The sequence below is a fragment of the Mauremys reevesii genome, linkage group 15 (assembly GCF_016161935.1).
Source record: "Mauremys reevesii isolate NIE-2019 linkage group 15, ASM1616193v1, whole genome shotgun sequence".
Lineage (NCBI taxonomy): Eukaryota > Metazoa > Chordata > Testudines > Geoemydidae > Mauremys > Mauremys reevesii.
The window spans coordinates 44,822,930-44,850,775 of record NC_052637.1 but is presented as its reverse complement, the minus strand read 5'-3'; the positions used below and the strand labels follow the sequence as shown (position 1 = coordinate 44,850,775).

Genomic DNA, 27,846 nt, shown 5'->3' with positions numbered 1-27,846 from the left:
AAACTTCTTGGGATGTACTGAAAACTAGCAACACTTCTTCAAGGGCTTCAGGAAATGAGACTATCTTACATGAAAGTCGGTGTCCTCAGTAAAGGATTCTGAAAACTCCCACCAAGGGTTGATTTAGTTTAAGGATGTGAGGAGATGATGACCTCCCCTATGGGATAAGTATGCAGGCACACTTTTAAAATGATATTTATACAGTGCAATGGTTTTGGGAATTAAATCTGGACGAATTTAGGGAAACTAACACCACTTGCTGATAATCTAGGCATTTACAACACTATAATTATAATGCAAACTTAAAAGCCAGTAGTGAATATATCCATTCATGATAAACACACTCAAAATAGTTTGTTTTTTTTTTAAGATTTGGAAGCACCTTGTAGTTTTTTAATGTTTTATCAAGCAATTGAAGGCATTCTTCCTCTAGAAAAGGAACAAATCCAGTCTCTCAACAGAGCCAATAAAAATTCTGTGCAGTATTAGATTTAGCAATAACAAATCCAGTTTAACAGTGGCTGAGAAACTGAACACTGGCTAAAATAGCTCAAATACAAGTAAACCTTAATTTTTATTTTTGCTGTCTTTGAGAGGCAGGCATTTAAAAAAACTTTTCTACAATTGAAGTTCTAGGGAAAGAAATTTTATAAGTGGGCTCATATTTATTTAAAATCAAATATTGGAAAATCTAGGTTTGCATGTAGTAAAAGTTGGAAGTAAAAATAAATCTTTTGCTAATATCCCTAATGAAGTAAGCTTTGGCAAAGTCACAGAGAAAATGCCACTTGTATATTGGAACCAATTCTCTACAGATTCCTATAGGAACTCCCATTGCTGCCAATGCACCTGCCACTGATAGAGTGGGAAATAGAGGAATTCATCTAGTTTTCATGTCTTTAGAGTTACACAAACTTGGCTACGAAAAGGATTATTTGTAAGGCCCTGCTCCTGCAACTGGTTCATGCAGGAGCATCCTCATTGAAAATAATGGGGCTCCAATTAACTGCAGGGGTCTGTCTGCACAGAGTCAATGGCAGGATCAGTGTCTTACTTTTGATGGGCTTGATCCATATAATCGGACCATAGATTACAGCTACTTTGACAGATCCCATTTTTAAAGTGTATAAAAGATAACTAAGTAGATAATTCAACAGGCAGAACAAGGGATTTCTGCAGTGTATTCTATGTGCTTCCCCAGGAGACTAGCTCTGCAAGGAGTATCCCATCAAATTTGGAAGGCCATTGAAATACCATCTGGAGGCTTTGCAGGAGCTTCCCTCTCCCTTCACTGTACCCAAGAGGGATAATGGAACTCTTAAATGAGAACTTCCCACTGTAACTGTATGGGGGGAAAGAGAGCTCAGGCATCCAAGTAAGGGCTTTCTTTCACTTCCTTAAATAGCATAATAAGCTCAGTGGTCATACAAGTGCATAATGCATTCTTGTAGAGAAACAGATTAAATGGGACTCATGAAAAATAGATGCACAAGTGCTAAACATGGAGCAAAGTAATGATTAACACTTGGTGATGAATTGGGAAGAGATGCTAAGTGAGAGGTTCTTATAAGGGTCTGTTCTAGATCCAGAAGAGCTTGGTATTATAACTGAGCATGCTAGTAACACTTGGCCAGTACGAAACTAGCAGGGATCAAATACATGAAGAACAAGATTCAAATATAGTATGAACTTGATATATTTGAGAAAAGGACTGAAATCAATAAAACAACTGTACATTGGTTAATATAGGAAGCAAATAACCAAAGTACAAGTATGAAATGATGAAATAGTGTCTACTAGTCAGTAATACCAGGTAAAAATGGTTGGTTATTATGGATTACAAACTGAATGAGTCAGCAATATAACACTTGCAAAAAAATTGTGTAAATCAAGTGAGATGGTAATTCTGCTCATCAGTGGTGAGACTTTCATTGGACAACTATGTTCAGAGTAGAGTAGTGCTTTTCTAAAAATAACAGGCTGTCTGGGAAGAGTTTAGAGTAACAATATCAGGATCCTGTGGTGCTGGAGAGAGTAAAGTATGTCAAAGATTGACAAAGTATGTTAGGTTCACATCTTCTAGACACCTCTTCATTGGAACAAAAGGACACAACAAAAAGTCATGGATTTAAGATGGCCCGGAGGGAATCAGATCCTCAATTAGACCCATCAAGATGTGATTAACAAACCTGAGAAACTGCCTAATCATATTTGTCACCCTTGTTCTTCCTTCATCTACCCCATATTTCATTTGTTGTCTTCACTTACTATGTAAATTTTTCCTCTGCTCTCCTCATCTAACTCTTCCACTTGCCCCAGTGACCCCATATTTTGACCTCCATAATGCCCACTCTCCTCTGGCTCGTTCCCCTCACAATAGAAACATGCTCTACTCTCTCTCTCGTCTTAAAAACTAACTGTTGGCCCTATTTTCCTCTTTAACTTCTACTTCTTCTCACTTTAATCTCTGACTTCATTGAACTGCTGTCTGCAGTGCTGCTCCTCCAGTTCCATCCTAAATGCTCTACAATCCAGCTTCCGCCCCTGGCATGCCACTGAAACTGCTCTTGCCAAAATCTCTAATGATCTCTTCCTAGACAAAGCTCAGAACTCTACTACTCCATCCTCATCCGTCTTGATCTGTCAGCCACCTTTGATGCAGTCCATCACACTCTTCTTATTGAAATCTTGTCCTCTCTTGGCTTCTACAGCTCTGTTCTCTCCTGGCTCACCTAGTACCTCTCTAATCACTCCTTTGGAGGATTCTTCTAATCCCTCCTCAACTTTCTGTGAGGGTTCCACAGGGCTCTGTCCTTGGTCCCCTTTTTGCCTTCCTCTACGTCTTAGTCTGGGTAACCTCATCCACAAAACAAATTAAACTAGCAACTACCCATCTACCTCTCTACTCCATACTTGTCTCCTTCTGTCTAAGTTAAAATTTTGACCTGTCTCTCTGACATCTCATGGATGTCTAGCTGACAGCTATCAGAGGGGTAGCCGTGTTCGTCTGGATCTGTAAAAGCAGCAGAGTCCTGAGGCATCTTAGACTAACAGACGTATTGGAGCATGAGCTTTCGTGGGTGAATACCCACTTCGTCGGATGCATGAGAGCTCAGTCTCAATGTGGCCAAAATAGGGGTCTTAATGGCCTCCCCCTCCTTTTTCAATCACTGTGGACACCACCACCATCTGGTCTGTCCCTTCCGGCCCATAATCTGGGTGTCCTCTTTGACTCAGACCTCTTTCTAGGTTCTCACATCCAGACTGTTTCCAAATCTTGAAGCTTTCTATGTAACATCTAGGACAGGGGTAGGCAACCTATGGCACGCATGTGGAAAGCGGCACACGAGCTGATTTTCAGTGGCACTCACACTCCCCGGGTCCTGGCCACCGGTCCGGGGGCTCTGCCTTTTAATTTAATTTTAAATGAAGCTTCTTAAACATGTTTGAAAACTTTATTTACTTTACATACAACAATAGTTTAGTTCTATATTATAGACTTATAGAAAGAGACCTTCTAAAAGACATTAAAATGTATGACTGGCACGCAAAACTTTAAATTAGAGTGAATAAATGAAGACTCGGTACATCACTTCTGAAAGGTTGCCGACCCCTGATCTAGGATATGGTCTTTCCTACTGCAACATCCTTCTCTCTGACCTTGACAAATGCCCCGCGCATATCCATTCATAATGCTGCTACAAAGATTTGACCATGTCTCTTTGCATCCCCATGCTCTCATTCTCTGTTGCATCAAACATAAGCTGCTTGTCTTCATGTTCAAGGCCCTTCATGGCCTAGCCCCCTTATCATTTCATTCACTATTGAGAAGTCATCTCCTGCCTCCAGTGGGTCAGGGATGCCAGCCAGCTTCTGCGCCTGTTTAAATTTTCAGAGAGACCTCTTTGAGCTTTCTCTCTCAATGCCCCTCATGCCTGAAGTCTTTTTCCTTGATGCCTAGCAAAAAATTGATTATGTTGATTGGGCTGCTGATGTGCTGAGGCCACTATGTATCATGCTGACTGTCCTTTTTTGGTACTTCCCTGTCTATCTGTAGTTTCTTGTGTTTATACTTACCAGTAAGTTGTAAACTCTCTGGGGCAGGGTTGGTCTCTCTGTTCTGTGTTTGTATAATGCCTAGTACAGTGTGGTCCTCGTCCTTGACTTGAGCTCCTAGGCACTGTGGTAATACAAATATTTAATAATAAAACTGACTTGCAAGGTTTTATGAATGGAAATAATTAAAAATCTCTTGAGCATAATTCATTGGCATATTGCCACTGGCTTTTCTCATAAAGGGCATGATACAATGCCTACTGAAGTGGGAATCCCAACTCCCTCATTACATGATCAATTAATTTGTCGTAGAGTTTCCCAGGGAGGCAGTGGAAATTCCATTGCCTGCAGCATTTTACACTAGGCCGGAAAGTTGAAAGTGTCCGGTTAGGAGCAATCCTGGTTTTTCTCCCGGTGGGGTGGACTTGATGAGCTAAGAAGTCGGTTCCATTTCTGTGGGTAAGATTTGTGCTTTGGTTACACAAATATAAGTCTGGAGTAACTTTACTGACCTCAGTGGAGTTACTGCTGATTTATACTCATGTAAATTAGATCTGAATATGTCCCTGTAATGGTGTTTGTGTGTTGGCCAGGCTTCATCAAAAACCCTGCAACCGAGAGGGCTGAGCTTTTTGTACGAGATTAATGCTCTCTGCATCTGCTGATCAAGTCCAGGATCTGCTGTAAAATAGGTACACTATGTACATGATTGCTTCCAGTTATTTGGAAAGTATGGTTCTGTCTGGGCAACAAAATAAAGTGCCTGGAGAGACGAGAAACCCATTTGAATGGTTTTGCTCAAAAGCATCAATTTCACAAAATCAGTTTGCTTAGAGGTGTCAATTTTGTAAGAGTTTCTGAAATAGTTTGCAAAGGTGTGCAAAAAATTCTGAATCAAAGGCCTTTCTGAACTGTGTTCATACATATACCATCTCTCTGGCAATGAGGATATAATATCAGCAAGAACAGAATTCTCTGGGTTTTTTCATAGAGAACTTCTTGGATTTCAGTGTTATTTTTAAATAAGAAAACAACTTCAGGTGCAATAACAATAGGCAACTTCAAGTGAACAAAAATGACTTTTGCCGTACTGGCACTATAACCATGGAAAAGGTGATCAAGAACCAACACTACTGGATGGGATCTTCCTAAGTGCTCTAGGAGCACAAATCCTATTGAGATTCAAGGTTTGGTTTTCAGCAGCCTTTGTGCTTCTAAGTCATTAGGTGTGGTGGGGTTTTGTTTTGTTTTTGTTTTTGAAAATCCCACCCATTGACCCTACAGGGTATTTGTCTATAGCTATTAGAGTTGTTTAAGAAGAATTCATAGCCTTCAAGTACCTAACCTCCTGAATCCCAGTCTATTCCCTTAACTTCAAGGCTGACCGTCCTTTCTGTCTATTTGAAGTTGTCTGGGAGTGTGGAGAAGCTCCTTCTCAAATTTCATGTTACTACTTCAGATCAGCCTGCCAGCTCCCTGTTTCTGGAGATGGGTTTTGAGCCCATCACCTAGATATTAATAGTGCATTGAAGGTTTTTAACATAAAAATTACACCTAAAACCTATGCTGACTCTGTCAAATATAGAGTCTGATTCTTAAATATGATCTGTGTAGGAATACTTCATTGGTGCTCCATTCAAACACAGCAGTCGGCTTGCACAGATCACATCCCGTTTCAGGATCAGGGTCTTGGATTGTAAGCTGCTTGCGGTAGGAACCTTGTCTTCGTCAGTTTGAACACCTCAAAATATGCTGGTAGCATTCAATAAATAACTCTTCAAAAGGGAGGGGGTATTTTCCTACTGTTGCTGTTCCCATCCCCTGGTTGTGGCCTAGGAAGTAGAGATCATCAGAGCCTCTTAGTGTATGTTGGGCAGGGAGGGGGGTAATTTTTATGTATTTATGTTTTCTTCTCTTTGCAAATCCTGCTCTTATTTGCTTGAGAGGAGCAGTGCCCTTTTATTTATTTATTTTGTACCTATGGACTCCATAGACCATTCCAGTGTGGGGGAGGATCTAATTTCCTACCGTGTACGTTTGGGTACAGCCTCCTCCCTTCCCTAGCATGTTGGGACAACACAACCTGTTCTTTGCATGAATGTTCACCCAGCTAGTTGATCTGTGGATCTGACTTTTGTAAATTCCTTTTCCAGAGAGACATTAGGAGATGGAGGACGTGGTGATTGCAGGCATGGCTGGAAAGCTGCCAGAATCAGAGAACATGCAAGAGTTCTGGGAAAATTTATTCAATGGAGTGGACATGGTCACAGAAGATGATCGGAGGTGGAAGCCAGGTGAGCCCTGCAACTGTATGCACTTGGAGTCTGAGCTCTCCAGATAAGTTCAAGTGTTCAAGGAAAAGAGCCCTAATAAGTAGGAAAACCCTGCCAGAGCTTATGAGCTCACTTCTGATGTCCCTGAATTTCGTGGTGTCTGTCTCCTGCTTTTATAAGGATCCAACCTATATCCGCTCTATTGCAGCCTGTATCATAGAGTGATAACCAAATAAACTCCATGGAGCTGCCTTACAGAAGAGAGTATTTTAGCAGTGCAGTTCCAACACTCGTGCACCAGCAAGGTGTCTAGCTGCTATTAGCATCAGGCAACAATTAGACTGACACAGCTGTTTGCTGGGTATGGGATGGGATCTCTGTGGGACTTGGTAAAAGTCAAAAGACTGAGGTGATCTTGCTACTATTTCCTTGTTATGTTCTTGTCTGGTTGTCCATTGAAAACCCCTTTTCTAACTGAATGGATATGTACTTGCCAGACACAACTGAAAGCTCGTGATCTGCAGATGTGGAAAGTGGCTTCTGTGTTTCTATCTGGTGATAAATTGGCACTACTCATGAGACATGCACTGTGTTGCAAAAGCTGCTTGTTTATTTGGCACAATTTGCCAGAGCATGAGTTTGCTTAGCAAAGCCAGAAATAGCAGCAAATGGGATTTAGCATGGAGAGGTTTCATCAGGAACTTTACTCGTCCTAAAATTATAATTCTTAAAAGGGTGCTGAGGAGGTGGGTAAAGTAGACACCTTGTATCAGTCTGGTGCTGAAATGTAGAAATAGGACTTGACATTCAGAATAACTACAACTGGCATGTGATTCCTGATTACACCTTGTCATACGATGGTCTCTCACCTAGTAAACACATTTTATGTTGAAGTTGTCTTCAATTAAATGTTTTTTCTCTTCAGGACTTTATGGGCTGCCCAAGAGAAATGGGAAACTCAAGGACATCAGCAAATTTGATGCCTCTTTTTTTGGGGTTCACCCCAAACAAGCTCACACAATGGACCCTCAGCTCCGCTTAATGTTGGAAGCTTCTTATGAAGCCATTTTGGATGGAGGTAAGCAGCTGAACTACTGAATAGGTAGAACTGGATTTTAGTGTCTGTGTGAGATTTTGAGGTGAGTCTTGTACCTGTCTAAGTAGAACTTCTGTACAGAGTTTGAGAATGCTAGGGCTTTGACAGTAGAGAGAAGAGACCTGAGAACCGGTACAAGTGATAACTTAGTTTTGAAGTATCTTCCCTGGGGTCAGGTCTAGGAAATCTCTCTAAAATGGGTAAAAATGTCTATCTGGGGTCCACGTGGAACAGCTCAATGCTTCAGTAATAATTGAACTGCCATGTTCTCTTATCTCAGTTTGCTGAACCCTCTGCATCCAGAAAGTTTTCCCATTGCCATACTTCCATTATATTCTGCTAAAATGGAGATGTTCCAGTTTCCAGAGTAGTGAAGATGATTGGGGGTGGGGAAGGGAAGGGGGAGTTAATATTAATCCTCATTAAAAGTTCCATAAGAATGGCGGAAGGTACAGTGATGTGTTTCTGGGTATCTACTCAGTGCAGAGAAAATACGTGGAATTGGAGTCTACTTCCATAATTCTCTTACTCAGAAAATTAGTTCTCAAAAATTGGTGCCTTCCCTTGTCCCATCCCTGCCAGTTTCTGGAACCTTTAGAAATTTTAATATCTATTATTTTAAAAAAGCTTTTTATCTAAAATTGAATGGTTTTAGTGTTTTAAAAATGAGACACCCCCCCCCCCCCCAGTGACAAAGCCAGAAACAGTCCTTCAGACACCAGAAACTCCACCTACAGCTCTTCTTATTTATTTATATTAACACAATGCCTAAGAGCCCCACTCATGGTCCAGGACCTCATTGTGCTAGGTGCTGTACAAACACAACAAAAAGATGGTCCCTGTCCAGAGAGCTGACAAGACAACTGATGGATACAGACAGACTACAGGAGAACAATGAGACATTTACTGGTTATCATTATAGGCATTGGTCTCTGCAAACCAGCAGCCCAAATGCTGTCAATTTATGTTGTACATTTCACAAACGAGAGAATTATAAGGAGGACAATGAGTTAGTTTTGTGGGTGTTTACAGGTACCGCCTCCCAAGCATGAGTGGCAGCATGAGATAAAGCATGAAGGTACCTGTTTGAAAAATGTAACAAGTGGGTGATTGAGGCGGGCACCATAGGCCCAGCAGAATAGGCGATAGGACAGTGAAGGAGAAAAGTAGGAGAGGAGGCGAAAGAAGTCATCCGGGTGCTCTGTCACTGCACCTCATTCCGCAGGACTCCTGGTTCTATGTTATCAAAAGGTTTTATTTCTGTTTGTTGAGTCAAGACTTGAGGATTCTGCCCTGTATGTTCTGTGGCTCTCTAGAATACTTGCAGATGTCTTGTAAAATATCGACATCTTTTTTAAGGCCTGATAGATAGATATATTTTATTTCCCCTTGCTAGTGATTAGGTGTTCTTCTCCCTTTTAAAACAACTATACTTAAAATCTGCACACACTCTGGCCCTTTCTTTCCTCACCTTTCAACCACATACATGTTTCAGCTCTTGGTCTCTGGGACTGACTTTTAGCCTCTTTAAAGTACGTCTTCATTGCAGAGCTAACCAGGGCTTTTTCCTGAGTTTTAGCCCTAGCCCCCTACCATCCACACACAAACATTTTTACTTGGGTTTATGTATGGTTTGAAACTGGGCTTGCTTAACTGGCTGGGGAGTATAGGTTAGCACTCTTGTTTCACTTAAACTTGGGCTTAACCTGCCCACTTTGCAGTGTGGACTCAGACTGCAATCTGGGTTATAGAACTTGGGTTGTAATAGTCCTCCAATGCCTTTCCATAATTTCTGGGGGCTAGATGTTTCTGCCCTCCTATCTACTCCCTTCTCCTGCACAGGACTCTCTTACCAGTTTATATACACCTGGTGAGCATCTAATCCCCATGTTCCATGCTGTCTGCTCTATTTCTACACAACACTCAAACAGTACCTGACTGATTAGAGATGCCATCCCAGCTAGCTGCACCGAGGCTGACATCAGGTTCTGGTGGATCTCTGCTGTGAGATGAGTAAGGTCCATGAGTTGGGGAGATGTACCTGAAATAATCACCATGTGAGAATTTCTCAGAGGCTGGCAGAGGAGGGAATTAAGCAATTGGCAAATCAATGCAGGGAGAGAATTATGCTGATCTGTAAACATGGAATAGCTGCAAAACCTCTGGTGATAAATGTACCTAATCTTGCTAGTTTTTCCTTCAATTTGAGATCGTGCCTGGTGTGTAATGTGCCTTCTGATGTCATCTCAGGAATTAATCCAGCTGCCCTACGTGGCACAGACACAGGTGTGTGGATAGGTGTGAGTGGATCAGAAGCTGGTGAAGCATTTAGCCAAGACCCTGAACAGCTGCTAGGATACAGTATGACAGGCTGCCAGCGTGCTATGTTTGCCAACAGAATTTCCTACTTCTTTGACTTGAAAGGTAAGTGTTCAAGGGCTCTGTAATGTTGATTAGTAATAGTATAGCATCCATTGTGTGGTAGGTACTTACACAGACATAAAGACATAGCTTTCTCACTCAGGAAGGGGCCATGTACAAATGCTGGGTGGGGAAACTGGAAGCAGTGAATGTGGTTGTGACTGGGCAGTGAGGCTCAGCATGCAGACTTAGTGCTTGAGGTCTGGGCTGGGGTAGTTGGTACTCTTCTGAGAAGAGGATGATGGTGGGAAGACCTTCTGGAAAAGAGGTTTGCTACTTTGGGAGTTTTTTGCTTGTTTACACAGTCACTTGGTGGAAGGCAATATAGAAACTGGACCACAGATGAGTGGTTGGAAGAAGACTCTCACAAAGGGAGCAGTTAGCTCTGTAGCTTAGGCAAAGTAAAAGAGGTGAGGAGGCCATCAGATAGGGGTGAGGGTGAAGGAATAGGCAAGATTTGTACTGTGCACAGCCTTAAAGGCAGGGCAGAGGCTGAGGAGCTCTGGGTATGGAGGTGGTGGGCAGATTACAGGAGAGCAAGGCCGAGGAGGAGGAGGAGGAGGCTGCAAGTGAGAGAAATAATCAGGCCGCGGACAAAGGATTTTAGTGGTGGGAATGGAGAAATGGATGAGTCCTTCCAGAGATGATGAAATGCCAGTGGCTTCTGTTACATAATGCTGTTCATAAACAAAGTTGGAAAGGCACAGTGTTGCCAAACCAGCCTTTCTTGGGATCAGCAGGCAGGGAGGGTAACATTGTCAATGCGCTGGGATACTCTAATAACTTTTACCTATCACTTGATCAGCTTCTTTAGAGATCCTAAGCTCCAGTCCCTGGAGAGCAGACATGGCAGGTTCTGAGCAGCAATTGTAGGAAACAAACAGAACGAAATGATTGACTTTGGTTTTTATTTTATTTTTTTCCCCAAGGACCAAGCATGGCCATCGATACGGCATGTTCCTCTAGCCTCATTGCTTTGGAAAATGCTTACAAGGCAATTCGTCATGGAGAGTGTAATGCAGCCCTTGTAGGAGGCGTCAACCTCTTATTGAAACCCAGCACTTCTGTTCAGTTCATGAAACTTGGCATGCTTAGTCCTGATGGTGCCTGCAAGTCCTTTGATGCTTCAGGTAAGGGATTAGGTCCAAATCACATTGTGCTCTGTGAGAGGCAGCCAATGTTGCTTCCTCCAGGGAATCTAGATTGAAACAGAAAAGTGGCTTCACTCTCTTCTGTCCTTGCTCATGTTATTTGTCACAAACACTGGAACTGCCAAGGGCTGCACACTCAATAGGAACATAAAAAATTTATAAGGGTGGGGAAGGAAAACATGGTCCATTTCCCTACAACGGGGGTGGGGGGCAGACAGGAATGTCATGCTAGAACGTGTTCCAGGGCTTCATAGACCAAGAGGGAGACCCCTCTTTAAGTCTGATATTTAGCTGAACTTGTCTGTCATGCCTTTCAAAGGGACAATCATACTTTTAAGGCTCTTCAGGAATGACACTGTAGCGCACAGTACTTCACTGCTTAGTCATATGTAGGTCTGTCTGGATTTCTCTTTGCTTTTATTTCATTCTTCCTCTGCCCACAGGAAATGGATATTGCCGCTCCGAAGCTGTAGTGGTCATTCTCATGACCAAGAAATCCATGGCCAAACGGATTTATGCCACAATAGTCAATGCAGGGAGTAACACTGATGGTTTTAAGGAGCAAGGTGGGTCTCAAATCTCTGGGAGACCATGAGATTCTCATGTTCTTTTCGGTGTTTATCCCAAGAACAGCGGGATTGAGGCTATTGGGAAGCTCCAGAAGAGTTAGCTTTTTGGGGGGCTTGGGAGATCCATTTCTCCTGATTAGTGGAAAATTCTGACCCTTTCTTGTCATAAGTGAATCTAGTTAAGTGATTAGCACTTTCTTCCATATGAAAGTAATGGGAGATGCTCAGCTGATCAGCTTTGCCCTCCCCAGGGGTATCCGAGTGATGTTACACTAGCTAAGTAGAAAATTATTGGCATTATGATGGGAAAGGAGAGGATACAAAAAAATCCTTTTCCTTCTCCCTGGGAGTTTCAGTTCCATGAGCACTGCTCAATCTAGTAGATTGTTGATGAAAAGCCTAGGGTCTTTGATATCAAAGTTTAAATCCTACAACTTCAGTTTCAGTCCAGCACCACCCTTCCTTTTCCCCTTCCTCTTACTGAGGGATTGACTTCTTATTGCAGTTTTAGTGCTGGAAACGTGAGCATAAACCCTGAACATATATTTGGCTCTCCCTCAGAAACCTAGTAATCCTAATTAGTGAACAGATTGCTGAAACTTTGCTCCCGGATGGGAATGGATAATTGATAATGATTCTTGTTCCAGGTGTGACATTTCCCTCTGGGGAGATGCAGCAGGCTTTGGTCAGCTCTCTATACAAAGAATCTGGGATCCAGCCTGAAGAAGTGGAGTATGTAGAAGCTCATGGTACAGGCACCAAGGTTAGCATAATTTCACCATTGTCTCTTAGCTCCCTGTGGCTCTTCCTCTTTCCCTCCATTTTAGCATCTTTCCTTTTCTCGCCTTTCAATTCCCCCCCCCCCTCTTCCCCCACCTCCCCCACCAATTCTTTCCCATTTAACTGGAAGGAACTAGATTTCCCATTTCTAGCTATTACCTTCACAATTCTTGGTGTGTGGTTTTTTGTTTGGTTTTTTTTGTTTGCTTGTTTTAAAGCTAGAGACTTTGGGATAGGGGCTCTTCTGCCAACTGCTAGATGTTATGCATGCTTAGTATAAAGCATAATTCTGACTTAATTTCTTTTTCTGTTAGGTTGGGGATCCTCAGGAAGTGAATGGCATTGCAAATATTTTCTGTCAATTAGAGCGAGAGCCATTGTTGATCGGCTCAACCAAGTCAAACATGGGTCACCCAGAACCTGCCTCTGGGCTTGCTGCATTAGCCAAGGTAATGTCATAGTTGAGAAATAATTTATCTATAGATACAGTGATTTATGCACTGACCCATTGTGGAATTTAGCTCTGGTGATGAGAGGGGGACCTAGGAGGTTGTCTCATTAACCAGGCAGCCCATTCTGCTATTTCTTCTTGCCTCATTTGAAAGTATTCATAAAGGCTCCAAATGTTCTGCAACAAGCAGGATGTAAATTCATAGACTAGACATTCGGGTCTCTGTCTCTCTCTAATCCTAAAGTCTGCAGATAACATTGAGAACAGAGGGTTCTTTATTAAATGGCTAATTGTCATTACTGTATTTCTTGGTGATTTTTGATATTCAATTATTTTATGCATCACTATGAAAAGCTGTGGCATAACTTGATGAGGGTGAGTTTGGGGCACTTGACACCTAGGAAGGATGGGAGGCAGCTTGGGTTGTTGGTGTTCAAGAAGTGGCTGGAGGTTTTTGTATTGGGTAGGGGATGCATCTTTTCCCTCTGCTCCCATAACATTTGTGGGCAAGGGTTGAGACAATTTCAAGTGAGGGGTGGTGGGAGAGCAGACACAGGTTTGAACTCAGAGTTGGCTCAGAGCAAGCAGCTGGCCCACACCTCCATTATCTGCTACTGTAGCCAACACTAGTGGATGAATGTCTGCTAAACTGCTCAGCAGAGTGCTAGCTAACAGTGTTGATGGTTAGATTTGAAGCCTAGTAATGACAATTTAACATGGCCAGCAGCACAGTTTCTCAGCCTGAAACAATAACTGTAAGGCAAATATTGTGGCGGTTATGTTCAGGTTATGCTGGGAGGATTTTCTTTGTTGCCATAATATCTAGGAACCGCAGTCTTGTCTTCTAGATGAAAACTTGCATTCTTGAGCTCTATTCTGAGGCATTGGATGAATTCTGCAGTAAATGAAGTGGCCACAGAATCATGGAAAACATGGGACCCTGTCCCTGCTACATTGTACTGAAGGCCTGCAAATAGCTTGGATGATATCCTGGTTATGCTAGGGTCTCTGTTTTACCAGAGTGGATTTTTGAACTCCTGGCACACCAAGATACTTCTTGGTGAGGTGGAGCAGAATGTGGACTTGGTGTTGGTCTGAGAGCCCTGACTTCCTTGTAAGGGTCTCTGTGCCAAGTGCACTATCTGTCGCAGGCTCTGTGTCAGTTCCATTGCATGATGCCATTCAGTCTCTGACAGTGACTCCATAGAAGTCTTTGGATTACTCCTGTGGGACTGAGGTGGGCTCCCCCGGGCTCCCCACTGATGTCGATCAGAGCTGACAGCTCCAACCTAAGAGCCCTTAGTGCTGGGCTCACTGTCTCTGTAATGGAGCTCAAGGTGTACTCCAAGGATTCTCTGATGTGAGAACCTCCCATACTGACCAGACCTTCAGTATTTAGGCCAGCAGGTAGGTCTGTATCCTGCTGGTAGGGATTTCTGCCACCACTACCCTTTTGCAGCTTGTGCTTAGTGGGAATATTGTTGGTTAATATTAGTTCTGTGGTAGAACCCAGAGGCTGCAGTCAGGATCAGGGCCTCGTTGTGCTAGACACAGAGACAGTCCCTACCCCCAAGATCTTGCAATCTAATTAAAGATGCAGCATGTGGCTATAGTGAACAATTGGAAGGAACATCCCATGGCAATGACCCATTCACATTTCTTTATGTGGATGAGCTGTACTGACCACCCACCTCTTCCAGGAGAATTACATCTGACAAATAAAATAGGACATAGATATTTGTAAGTAATTCTACTCCATGCCGTCCCCAGCCCCCTTCCCATCCAGTAAAAACCCTTTGTAAGGGATTATTCCTAGCAACCGCCCCTCCCCCAGCCCCATGAGCTCCCTCTTCTAGGAAGCTGAATCTAGTGCTCATTAAGTTGGTAGCAAGCATCTCCCAAAGGTTCAGTTGAAATAGAAACATCATTTGGCCATCAGCACTGCTTTCCTAGTGGTGAAAAGTCAGAGATAAAAGCCACAATATCTTACTTCTAAACCACCGCTTTCACTGTGCCCACATGGATAAAGTAGTTCTATGCTCATGGTCTATATTCTTAACTAAATGGCTTCAAATTCCATCTTACCCAGTTCAGCATGTCAGTCTTCACTAAACCACCTCCTGTGGCAGCAGAATCTAGGCTGAGTAGTTCAGTTACCAGAGTGTTTAACTAACTGCTATCCAGGAAAGACAAAACCCCACTTAGATAGCTCATCTCTGGGGGAGCCTAGTGGGTGCACACTCTAAGCCTTTCTAAATGCTTCAAATATGTTTGAGTATGGCCTTGCAGTTATATAGGCATCTGGGATAAAACACTAGACCAGATCCACAGCAGCCTTCTCAGCTTGTACAGGGAATGTTTCCATCAGTGAGGCTTATGGGGCTGTTACCTGGGGTGGAACCCAGAAGGCTTTGCAGTCTTGTTTTCTTGACTTGGCTTCCAGGTCTGATACCCAATTCAGGAGAATAATCCCATAATCACTGACTGTCTCTCATCAGAGCCACCTGCCTTGGGGGTTGTTTCTGAACAGCAGGGGGAATGTTGGTTGGGGCCTGAGGACACTGCAGTAATACCAATAACTGATGTGGTTTTTGAGGCTGCAGCTGCTTGTATAATTTCTGGCCTGAACTGCCTGTGCCACAGGGGAATATGTGCACAGCCTCAATAGCTGTTGCTTCCCCAGAGGCTCCCGTCTTGGGTTGAGTGCATACATAACCATGAGGTGGGAGTCACTTTTGCTTTCAGTCTGTTTGAAACAGGTAGATTACTTCATAACTTTTCTTTCATGCTGGCCCTGTACCTAGATTGGAAAAACGTGCAGAGCAGGACTGAGACTCCTTTAGCTAGATCTGTCAGTCTGGGAATAGCTTTCTCAGACACCAGAAAAAAGGTAGAAATGGGAGATTTGGTGATGGTAAAGAAGAGGGTGGGGAGACACCATGGGAGGAAGGAAAAAAATGAGCTGGGCAGTGCAGATTTTGTGGAGAGATGGGGGAGAACGGGGGATGATATTTGGTGTCAAGTAAGACAGTGCAGTATACTGGGTAGAGTGTGGACAGAGCTATGACTTCAGAATTCTCAGACTAGCTCTGCTAGTGACTTCCTGGGTGGCCTTGATTTAGCTAAGCTACTTAGACCCTCTGTGCCTTAGTTTCACCATCTGTAACCTGGGGACAATAATACTTATATACCTTTTGTGAAGTGTTTTAAAATCCAGTATAGTGACAGAAGGAGCCGTTTAAGTGCAAATGCTAAACTGTTTGTAGAACAAAACTAACAAGGTGTCTGTTAAAAACAAAAAACAAAATCTAAGCCATAATTGTTCTGTTCTGCGCTCTCTCTCTCTCTCCAGGTGATTCTCTCTCTGGAACATGGGCTGTGGGCTCCAAACATTCATTACAACACCCCAAATCCAGAAATTCCAGCCTTACAAGATGGTCGTGTCCAGGTGGTTGCTAAACCAACCCCAGTAAAAGGTGGCCTTGTCAGTATCAATTCTTTTGGCTTTGGAGGTTCTAATGTCCATGTCATTCTGAGACCAAATAAGAAGAAATTCTACCCTCTGGAGACGCACAGTTTGCCACGACTGGTCCAAGTTTGTGGCAGGACACAGGAAGCAGTGGAAATGCTAATAGAGCAAAGCAGAAGACTGACGGAGTACAGCTCATTTGTGAGCCTGCTCAATGATATCTCTGGGATCCCTATTTCATCCATGCCCTACAGGGGCTACACCTTAATTGGCAGTCAGAGTGACATAAAGGAAGTTCAGCAGACTCAAACATCTGGGAGGCCACTCTGGTATATCTGCTCAGGTAATTCCACCTTAAGGGAGATCAGACTAACAATCTGTTCTGTATCTTTGGAAGCTTGAGACTGTTTGTTGATTCTATGCTCCGTTCCTTGTTCTGCTTAGTTTTGTGGTATGTGCACTAGTTAAGAGTTGGGGTTGTTTTTTTTTCAGGATCTCCTGTTTACTGCATTGATGATGTGGACTATCTGCAGATAATCCTCCATCTAATACAATTCCCCTTCTCCTGGTAACAAACACTGTTTTTCAGTCTCCTAGGATAGCATGTTCACTGTGGGGATTTGAGGTCTGCAAGATGTTCTCCTAGACTGAATTCTTCTTACATCTTCCCATTGCTAGAGCAAATGCTCAGCTCTCCCTCCCCCATGAGCAAAGCTCATAGTCTCCTCTCATCTCACAGGCATGGGAACACAGTGGAAGGGGATGGGCCTTAGCCTGATGAAGCTTGAGCTGTTCCAACAGTCCATCTTACGCTCCGATGAGGCTCTGAAGGACACGGGACTGAAGGTATCTGACCTGCTCCTGAATGCAGATGAGAACACGTTTGAAGATGCTGTCCATGCATTTGTTGGCCTTGCTGCTATTCAGGTAAGGGTGAAAGCTGAGGCCCTTTCCCAGTTTTGTTCCAAGTGTATCTGCTTGGTCACCAATATTGCCTGTCATTCAGCTCATGATCCTTCTAATAGTCTTGTGTAAGCTGCTAAGGAGCACACCTGATGTGGCAGCCAGGTTTGAGTGTGCCTTTGGCATTGTTAGGAATTGTGTGTATGTGCTGTGCTTACACAGACAGTCTTAGGACTGAGCACACAGTGGCAGAGGTATGGCATCTGATGTGACATTGGTAAAACTGTTTTTCCTCAGATTGCACAGATCGACATTCTGAAGGCCATGGATCTGCAGCCTGATGGAATTGTTGGTCACTCAGTAGGAGAACTGGCCTGTGGCTATGCAGATAACTCCTTAAGTCATGAAGAGGCCATTCTTGCTGCCTACTGGAGGGGGCGGTGCATCAAAGAAGCCAAACTACCCCCCGGAGGAATGGCTGCTGTTGGTAGGTATAGGAGTATATCCTTTCCTAGGTGGATAATATCCCTGTGAGTGCATGGGCACATGTGCGCTCTCTCCTGTCTTTTGTTAATTGTAATAAACAGATTCCATGAGAGGCAGTAAACTTGGGCTATCTGACATGGTAGTGGGGAAAGTGAGTGGAGAGAGACATTTTTGTTTAAAGTTCTTCAATTTTCAAAAAAAATCACCAATACATCTAAACTCTTACAGGTCATAATTTGACAACTTGTTCATCTTTCTGGTTACACGTCAAGGGAGAATTAAAAACTAACGAACAAAAAGGCTAGAAAATACCAGAAGTACTATAATACAAATCACTGGTAACCCTTCACCCGCAATATTCTCTGGTTCTTGTCACCCTCTCTCAAGAGCAGAAGTAGAGAGGGTTCAGAGATGGATGATAAATGATTAGAAGCTGGGAAGAATTGGTTTGTGGAATGTTTTGGTATGATGGAGTGAAAAGGTTAAGACAATCTACTTTAGAGAAGATGCAAAAAAAATGGACAGGTGGCTTTTTTGTTACGTTTCAAGAACCAAAACAGATCTCCTATAGAAGGTAAATTGGGCCCTCAGTTTCACATAATACAAGTACAAGAAGACATTCTATGAAATCAAAAGGTAACAAATTTAAAACAATAAAAATAAATACATTGACACAACACATAATTGGCCTGTGGAACTTACTACCACAAGACCTCATGGAGGCCAAGAACTTAGTAGGATTTAAAAAAAAATAAACCCTTTTTTAAAAATCTGGATAATGAGTAAAATTTATCCCATAGGATAAATTTTATCTTACCTATTCCAGGGCATAAGCCAACCTTAACTGATTTTGGGTGGGGGCTAGGAAGAAACTTCCTCTATAGGCATGTTGTTCCATAACTGGCCAGTCCTCAGGCTACTATCAGACTTGCTACTGGACTACATAGACCCTGATCTGGTCTGGCAACTTCTCTATTGGTTACAAGTAAAGCTTTTGTTCTTTCATGACCCCCTTATTTGATAACCGTGAATGTTCAAGTTAGAAAGGAGCCAAAAGTTACAGATTAGGGCAGCTGTGTTGGGGGCTGAAGCATTTATACATCACTTGCTACAGGCATAATTCTAGTGTTTCACTTACTATGATATTTCCACTGGGAACCAACTCATTGAACATTGTCTTTACCTTGCTAGCGAGTACATAAGTACATTTACTTATCACTGATAATTTCTGGTAGTCACTGCATATAATAGGTCACATCTTTCATAACCAGAATTTGAGCTCATGTTTTGTCCATTGCCTCTTACCCATGTGATAGATCCAGGCCAAATTCTACTCTCACGAGACTAGCTTAAATCCATAGTAACTTTCGATTTCAATGGTGATACCCTAATTTCACAAAGACCGTAAACAAGTGCAGAAATTGACCATTCTCTCCAGATTTAAGAATGGCATTCCTTGCTAAGGACAAGGTAAACTGTTAGAAGGAGATTTTCTTTTTAATAGGTTTTTCAAATAGTGTAAGTTTGTGTCTCTAAATCCTGATGTTTACATGAAAAGTACATATTAGAACTGTCATTTCCCTATCATGGGGATGAAATTTTGATCCCTCTGTCTGTAATCTCAAAGCATATAGCTGGTGGAATCTAGTGGGTTTTACATAAGCAATACAGAGTGCTGCCTGACTTGATCCTTCATGGAGAGGGATATAATGGAGTTCAAGAACTTCTTCCCAAAATTTAGAGATTGATGACTTCTGTGAAGAAATCAGTTCTGCCACCTCCCATGGGCACAGATACTTCAGTGATGGTGAGCATTATAAAAGCCTAAAATTGGTCCTGATAAGACTGTAGGATTCTCCATCCCTCAAAATCTTGAATCCAGCAGGGTATCAGCTGCTAGAATCCCTACCATCAGAAGTTCCAGGCTTAACCTAGCTACGTAAGCTGCTGCATAACGTTTCCTGGGAACATTTTGCATCATCTTGAGGATTTTTCCTCTGCAGGTCTGACATGGGAGGAATGTAAGCGTCGTTGTCCTCCTGGCGTGGTACCTGCCTGTCACAACTCTGAAGACACTGTCACTGTTTCAGGGCCTCAGGTGAGCAAACATATGGAAATCAGCCTTCATAAGAGACCTTGCCTTCCAAGGCTGCAAACTGGGGCTCCATCTGGTGTGTCTTCCATTATTGGAATTACACCATGTGCCCCAGGAGTGAAAGAAGGGCAGTCAGGTTAAACTAAAGTAGTGGGAGAGAACTTACCTCTTGCATCTTAATTTAAACACTTAAGTGCCACTTGATGGGAATCAGTTGTTGCTTCTTGCAGACTAGGAACGAAGACATGTGATCCGTATTTCAGTAGTGTTATATTCATAGGGATGTTGCATCACCTTCACATGAGGAATATGAGGGGAGTGCAGTGATAGCTCTTCATGGGAGCACAGGGCCTCATCAAATGGCTAATGGCAGAGGAAAGCTGGATGCCCAAACTCCATGAAATAATAATTCTTGCTCAATTCTATCCCATTTCCTAGGATGCTGTGAACAAGTTTGTAGCCAAACTGAAAAAGGAAGGAGTGTTTGCAAAGGAGGTGCGCAGCGCTGGGGTTGCCTTTCATTCATATTACATGGCATCTATTGCACCAGTCCTACTTAGTGCCCTGCAGAAGGTAATGTGACTGAATGATGGCTTATGCTGGGGACTTGTGGATAAAGGGAGCCGTGACTAGCATCCTACATGCTGGGGGAGAGAGGGGCTTAAAGGAGATCCTCATTATGTGCAGGAGTTAGAGATTGGGCTGCATGCAGTAACAGTTGCTGGCTTTCTGTGGAACAGGCAGTTGGAAGCCCTTGGACATCCAGCAAGAGGAAGCCTGAGCTCACGAGCTGAGAAAAGTGGCTCTTACAAACCTCTGGGGCTTGGCTTTTTTAGTTTAATTTTTTTTGGAGGGGGAGTGGTGGTATCTTGTCTTTTCATGCCCTTTGACATCTATATTTTGTTGTTGGTCTATTGTAGGTAATTCCAAATGCAAAGCCTCGTTCAGCCCGTTGGATCAGCACCTCCATCCCCGAATCTCAGTGGCAGAGTGAGCTGGCTCAGAATTCCTCTGCCGAGTACCATGTGAACAACCTGGTGAGCCCAGTGCTGTTCCAGGAAGGTCTGAGGCATGTTCCAGACAATGCTGTTGTGGTGGAGATTGCCCCACATGCCCTCTTACAGGTATTGCACTTGGGAAGGTTCAAAGAATCAGGGAATATCTTAGTGCTAGAAAAACTGAGAACACCTTGCCCAGCCATTTCTAGTCTCCCTGATTTCGCGTTAAAAATCAACATGTCCCAACATATTCCACACCACATCCCCACCCACACAGTCAAGTCATCCAAATACTTGCCTTTGCATATTGCTTGGAGGGGAGGACACAGGCGTGCACAGTCAACTGCCTGAACTGGTGAACGAGTAGGAGAAACCAGGAGCTTCTTGGATGATCTAACAATGTGTGTGGGAAGTAAGCAGTAGGGAAGAGAGCCTGAAGTCTTACTACCTTGGGTTGTAATCTTGTCAGATCTTATTAAGCTAAACAGCATCAGGCTGGGCCAGTACTTGAATGGGAGGCTTGCAGTGGTACAGGAAGAAGCAATACTGGAGATTAGAAAGTGTCCCTCTTTTGTGCAAGAGCACTTGATAGCTATTTGGATACCATGGTGATGAGGGCCATACAAGTATCTAAATAGAGGAATTCTTCCTGGATCTTGAATCACTTCACCCACCTGTCTCTGAATCTGCTCTATGCTGTGCTCTAATTTACCTTGGGCTTTTTATTTTAGAAAGAGTATTTAAAAACAAAACTACCAAGATAATTCAACACTAATCCTTCTCATTTCATTGCTCACTTTCACAGCTGCATAGTTTAAAAAAAAAAACAAAACACAACCCACATACACAACTAAAATACACAGTGTAATGATAGCAATGCAATACCACACCTATGTTACTAAGAATAATATAGTGCTTATGTAGTGTTGCATCTTCCAGATACTGTACAAATGTTAGCTAACTAATCCTCGCATTTTTTTTTGAGAGCAAAGGGTTTTTTTTTTTTTTTTGGGGAGGGAGGGAGCTGGAGAAGGAGAAGGGAGGGAGGCCACAAACAAAAAAGTCCAATTTAATTTTTTTCAGTGAGGTTTTGGGTAACTCTCTCTCTCCTCTCATCTCACTCTCTCATCTCCTCACAACTCATTGTGAAGTGTATTCAGCTCTCTGACTTCAGGTGAAATGGGATGGATCACAGCTTGTGAAAAAAAACGTGTCAGTCTAGGTTAGACACCTTAAAAAATAAATTTTTTCCTTTTTTTTTTTCCAAAAAAAAAAGCAGCAAAAAAAAAGTGGCACTTTATTACAAGAGACAGTTAAATGGCCATTCTGAGGCCATACAGCCACTGCATTTCTATGCCTCACCATGGTCATCCATGCTGCATTGTCTGATTATGAGATTGCACATTGTTATTGTCTATTGAAGTATGAAGTTGAGTTTCATTGGTGAGTTTCAGTTCACCTTGAAATCAAGGAGGTTTCTTTTTGCAGGAGTAAGACAAATGGCAAATTGACAGAGACAAGGACTCTAAAGACTAGTCAAGTAGAAAGTTGTATCTTGAAAATACAGCCACTTTTTTGTTAGGAGTGTACAAAAATATATCTACTACTTCACCCTACATAACTCAAAAATTGGCAAAACTTACTTCAGCTTTCTAAAAGTTATTGCCTGAGTGCTCAGCCCAGATGTAGAGAATTTTAAACTAAAATGAAATATTTCAGAAAGTTGAAAGCATTGGGTGACTCAAATTCCAAGGTGAGAAGGAATTTAGTCTAACTACCTGTTTCACACAGGCTGTAGAACTTCCCAAAAACATCCTATCTTGATTTGAAAAGTTGTCAGTGATGGAGAAGCCACCATGACCCTTGGTAAATTGTCTCAATGGTTAATTAATCTCAATGTTAAAAATTTACACTTATTTCCAGTTTGGAAGTTCAGTCTAGACAAATTCAGCCACTGGATTGTGTTATAGCTGTCTCTGCTCGATTGAAGAGTAATATATGTTCCCCATATAGGTTCTTGTAGACTAATCAAGTCATCCCTTAACCGTCTTTGTTCAGCTAAGTAAATGGTGCTCCCTGAGTCTAACTATAAGGCATGTTTTCTAATCCTCTAATTATTCTTGTGGCTGTTCTCTGAACCCTCCCCAAGTTAAACATCCTTGTTGAATTGTGGGCACCAGAACTGGACACAGTATTCCAGCAGTAGTCACACCATTGCCAAATACAGAGGTAAAACAACCTCTGTACTCCTACTCAAGATTCATTTATCTATCCAATGATTGCATTAGCTCTTTTGACCCAGCGTTGCACTGGGAAAACCATGTTCAGTTGTTTATTCACCAAGATCTCCAATCTGGAGTCACTCCTTCCCCAGATAGAATCCCCCATCTTGTAAGTGTGGTCTGTATTCAGCCATGTAAAACACACATTGTTTGCTTGTGCTCAGCTTACCAAGCAATCACTACCCCAATTTTTGTGTCATCTGCAAACTTTATTGGTGGGCTTTTTCCCCCTAGGTCATTAAAAATGTTAAATAGTGAAGGGCAAAGAACCAATCCCTGCAGGAACCCACTAGAAATACACCCAGTAGATGATGATGATGATGATTCCCTGGTTACAATTGCATTTGAGACCTAACAAGCTTTTAATCTACTAAATTTATTCCATGGTTAATTTTCTATCTTTCTAGTTTCCTAATCAGAGCCATGTGGTACCAAGTCAAATGCCCCTACAGAAGTCTATGTGTATTGCACAAGCACTATTACTTCTATCAACCAAACTTGTAATCTCCTCTTTTTTTTTTTTTGAAAAAAAGGAATCAAGTTTGTCAGGATCTATTTTCCATAAACCCATGTTGAATGCCATTCATTATATTACTCTCCATTATCTCATTAGTCTCCTTTATCTTATGCAGGGTCAGTGTCAATCTTGCCTTTAATTACCCAGGTCATCGCATTTTCCCTTTTTGAAATGTTGGCACAACATTTGCTTTCTTCTGGAACTTCCCCAGTGTTCCAAGATTTATTAAAAACAAACATTTAACAGTCTAGTGATAGCCTCAGCCAGCTCTTTTAAAAACTCTTGGATGCAAGTTATCTGGACCTGCTGATTTTAAAATGTCTGACTTTAATAGCTGCTGTTTAACATCCTCCTGAGATATTAGTGGAATAGAAAGTGTGTTGTGTTATGATATGACTACATCAAAAACCGCACAGATTATGGGTTTTTTCTTCTCCTCTCCCCACCCACCCCAAATATGGAAAAAATATTTAGTGAACACTTTGGCCTTTTCTGCATTATTGTTGATAATTCTACCCTTTCCATGTAGTAATAGACCAATACAGTTGTTAGTATTCTTTTTGTTCCTAATATACTTGAAGTCCTCCTTGTTGTCTTTAACTGTGCTGGCCACAGACCTCTCAGTTTGTCTGCTTTCCTTATCAATTTTCTACAGTTCTTATCTTCTTATTTATATTCATTAATATCAGCTTCCCCTTTCCTACATTTGTAAAAGCAGCAAAGAATCCTGTGGCACCTTATAGACTAACAGACGTTTTGGAGCATGAGCTTTCGTGGGTGAATACCCACTTCGTCGGATGCAAGTAGTGGAAATTTCCAGGGGCAGGGGTGTGTGTGTGTGTGTGTGTGTGTGTGTGTGTATATATATATATATGTGTGTATATATATATGTGTATATGTGTGTGTATATATATGTGTATATATATATGTGTATATATATATATATATATATATATATATATATATATATATATATATATATATATATATATGCAAGCAAGAAGCAAGCTAGAGATAACGAGGTTAGTTCAATCAGGGAGGATGAGGCCCTGTTCTAGCAGGTGAGGTGTGAAAACCAAGGGAGGAGAAACTGGTTCTGTAGTTGGCAAGCCATTCACAGTCTTTGTTTAATCCTGAGCTGATGGTGTCAGATTTGCAGATGAACTGAAGCTCAGCAGTTTCTCTTTGAAGTCTGGTCCTGAAGTACTTTCTTACATTTGTTGTTTGTTTTTTTGTAGCTGCCTTCACTTGCCCTCTAAACCAGCACAGCCTTCTTCCCCAGTTGTGGGATTGTGGCTTTTTAGGGTTGGCACAGTTCAGAGCAACTACACCTGTATTTCCTCTCAGTGCTCCAGCAAGGTCACCCACTCTCAGGCTTCAAGCTCCCCAACTGTTTCCTCTTTTGGGTGGAGGACTACTACATTTCGCCCTGGTCAGAAGGGAGTATGTCCAAGCTGCACAGTTTCCTGCCTTCATTATGTATTTCCCAGCAAAGACACAGTCTGCCCAAACACACATGCTTGCTTTCTCTTCAGGCTGATTAGAGTGATTTGCTTCAGATCCAAGTTACCACACAGTTCTTTCTAAGCAAACCTATTTTAGTCTTGAGGTAAAAAAGTATTAAAGAGAAGCCATATTAAAAAGACTAAAACAACATATACATATGCTAATAAACTTAGCAGGAATCATCCCACCCTAGGGATTTCTTTGCGGTTACAAGTTAATCAAAGCTGCAGCTCAGAACAAGCACTCAGTCTTATGAGGCCTCAGTAGGCCACATCCTTCCAACTCTCCTGTAAGGCTTGGGGCCCTCCAAGGACCAGGGGTCCTATCTTTTAAATTAGGAAGGCGGCCCTGTGGCAGCTTAAAACTCAGGCTCTTATTCAAGTCTTCTCTTTGTTGTGGCACCTTAGAGACTAACATTTATTTGAGCATAAGCTTTTGTGGGTTACAGCCCACTTCTTCGGATGCATGGAATGGAACATATATTGAGGAGATATATATACACATACAGAGAGCATGAAAAGGTGGGAGTTGTCTTTTTTATGGCCTCTCTCAGAGTTGGTAAAAAAAAAAAAACTTTGAGTGATAATCAAGAGATAGCCAGTACAGACAGTTTGATAAGAAGTGTGAGAATACTTACAAGGGGGAGATTCATCAGTGTTGGCTCATTCCAGTCCCCCCAGTCTCCTATTTAAATGTATCTAGTTGTCTCTAGTTTTATCATATTTGAGTCTGTTTGAAGCTTTCTGTTGCTTGTTGCATTTACAGTCTGTCACATTGTATGGTCATTATTGGCATATATAATATAATATGATATCATGTGCCAGCAATGCCCCATGCCCATGCATGCCCCCAAACCACACTCTCTAAAAAAAAGACATAATGGACACAAGTCTGACATCCACACAATCACAAAGACATCAGGAATCACAACAGAAACCTTTAACAGAACACTTTCAATGACAGACCTGTGGGTGGCAATTTTGCAACAGAAATGCTTCAAAAACAGACTCCAACGAGCTGGAATTGATATGCAAACTAGATACAATCAACTTAGGTTTAAATAGGGCCTGGGAATGGCTGAGCCATTACAAACATTGAATCTATCTCCCCTTGTAAGTATTCTTAGTCTCTAAGGTGCCGCAAGTACTCCTGTTCTTTTTGTGGATACAGACTAACACGGCTGCTACTCTGAAACTTCTCTTTATTGGTCTCTGGAGAATCTAGTTTGAACTAGTATGTGTATATTTCCCCAGGAAGTTGGCATTTCCTACCATAGGGTAATAATTGGAGATACACCAATCTCCTAGAACTGGAAGGGACCTCAAAAGGTCATCGAGTCCACCCCCCTGCCTTCACTAGCAGGACCAATTTTTGCCCCAGATCCCTAAGTGGCCCTCTCAAGGATTGAACTCACAACCCTGGGTTTAGCAGGCCAATGCTCAAACCACTGAGCTATCCCTCCCCCCAAGTACCATAGAAGTACTCAGAGTGCCACAACACACATGGTTGCATTTTTAATTCAGTATATCCCAAAGGTATTAACCCTAATGCAGTAAAGCCTTACTCCAGTTTTCTGAACTGGGGGTTTTATTAGGTTGCTAACAGGGCCTTAAATGACTACAGGTGCTCCAATTAACCTGTAGCAACCCTCCCTAGTCTACAGGGAACCATGCCTTAATTAGCCTAGGGCTTATATAGTTCCCCTCGACCACTCTCCCACTGCTCCCTGGTCCTCCTGTGTCACAGCATCTAATAAAGTATTCTTAAACAACTCACAATATTACCTTTTTCTGATTTAAAGTCTTCACAGCTGATTTGGCTCATAATTGTTTTCAGGTGTGACAATGGATGCCTCAACTTGATCTTAACTATAACTTGCTTCCAGGTTCATAGGCCTCTGCAGACAGACCTAGGAGGTGGCTGTCTAGCCACATAGGTATAGAGCTGGCAGTTAGGGTGGCACACATGCCATGAAGGCCAGTGTTCAACACAAAGGGGATAAATCTGCCCACTTCAATTCTTCTTTATCCTAGGTGTTCTTCTCTCAGGCTGTGGTAATGCATGACACAGGGAGACTTTCTGTCTAAAAATCTCCCCAGGTGTGAGTTGTGGTTGCTGAGCTTACCTCTGTGCTGAAGTTCCAACTCAAAAGCATTTGTTCTCTTGTCCATAATGCCCCCACCCTCCCTCCAGAAGCTGAGGACATAAGCTCTCAGAGGAAGGCACCTTTCATAGTTCCAGTGGTTCTTGGAAGTCCCACGAAACAGAAAAGAAAAAGGGTCTTTTTCTTTTTTTGGGTCTCTTCCTCTGAGGTTCTCTTTGGAACTGTTGTCCTGGGATCCCAAGGGCTGCTCTCCCCTGAGATTACCAGGTGCTGGTTTGAGTCTCTCTAGACTCTCTTCATCCCTTATATACAATGGAAGAATGAATATTTGCTCCAGAACATGGTTCCTGCAGCACAGTCTGGTGCTATGGTCATCTTGATTCTGAGAAACAGGAACTAGCCCACTCTGTTATGGCTTAGAACCCTAATTCAGGAATAGCAACATCTCGGGATATTCAGAGGTTCCTTTGGATTTCCTTTCAGAGTTCAGTACTTAATATTTTGGGACTTTTGACCTATGGTCTTCTGCTTCCTTTTCAAGCTGTGAGAGCAAAAAAGAGAGGGCCTCTTCCTCTATAGACGGTGAAAGCCTTTGCATGGATTCTTAAAAATCTCCAATGATGGAGATTCCACAACCTCCCTAGGCAATTTATTCCAGTGCTTAACCACTCTGACAGGAAGTTTTTCCT

At 42.4% G+C, this 27,846-nt stretch overlaps 1 protein-coding gene across 1 annotated transcript in view; it reads left to right on the top strand.

The window, feature by feature from the left end:
• Positions 1-27,846, top strand: part of FASN (fatty acid synthase) — a 68,153-nt gene that overhangs the window by 2,022 nt on the left and 38,285 nt on the right. Inside the window, exons 2-14 of the mRNA XM_039501396.1 lie at positions 6,210-6,350; positions 7,255-7,407; positions 9,676-9,849; positions 10,776-10,976; positions 11,441-11,563; positions 12,214-12,329; positions 12,661-12,795; positions 16,150-16,609; positions 17,006-17,193; positions 17,467-17,656; positions 19,659-19,753; positions 20,189-20,323; positions 20,671-20,874. Of these exons, the coding sequence (XP_039357330.1) occupies positions 6,224-6,350; positions 7,255-7,407; positions 9,676-9,849; positions 10,776-10,976; positions 11,441-11,563; positions 12,214-12,329; positions 12,661-12,795; positions 16,150-16,609; positions 17,006-17,193; positions 17,467-17,656; positions 19,659-19,753; positions 20,189-20,323; positions 20,671-20,874 (2,301 nt within the window). The 5' untranslated portion in view covers positions 6,210-6,223. The remainder of the gene's footprint in view (positions 1-6,209; positions 6,351-7,254; positions 7,408-9,675; positions 9,850-10,775; positions 10,977-11,440; positions 11,564-12,213; positions 12,330-12,660; positions 12,796-16,149; positions 16,610-17,005; positions 17,194-17,466; positions 17,657-19,658; positions 19,754-20,188; positions 20,324-20,670; positions 20,875-27,846) is intronic.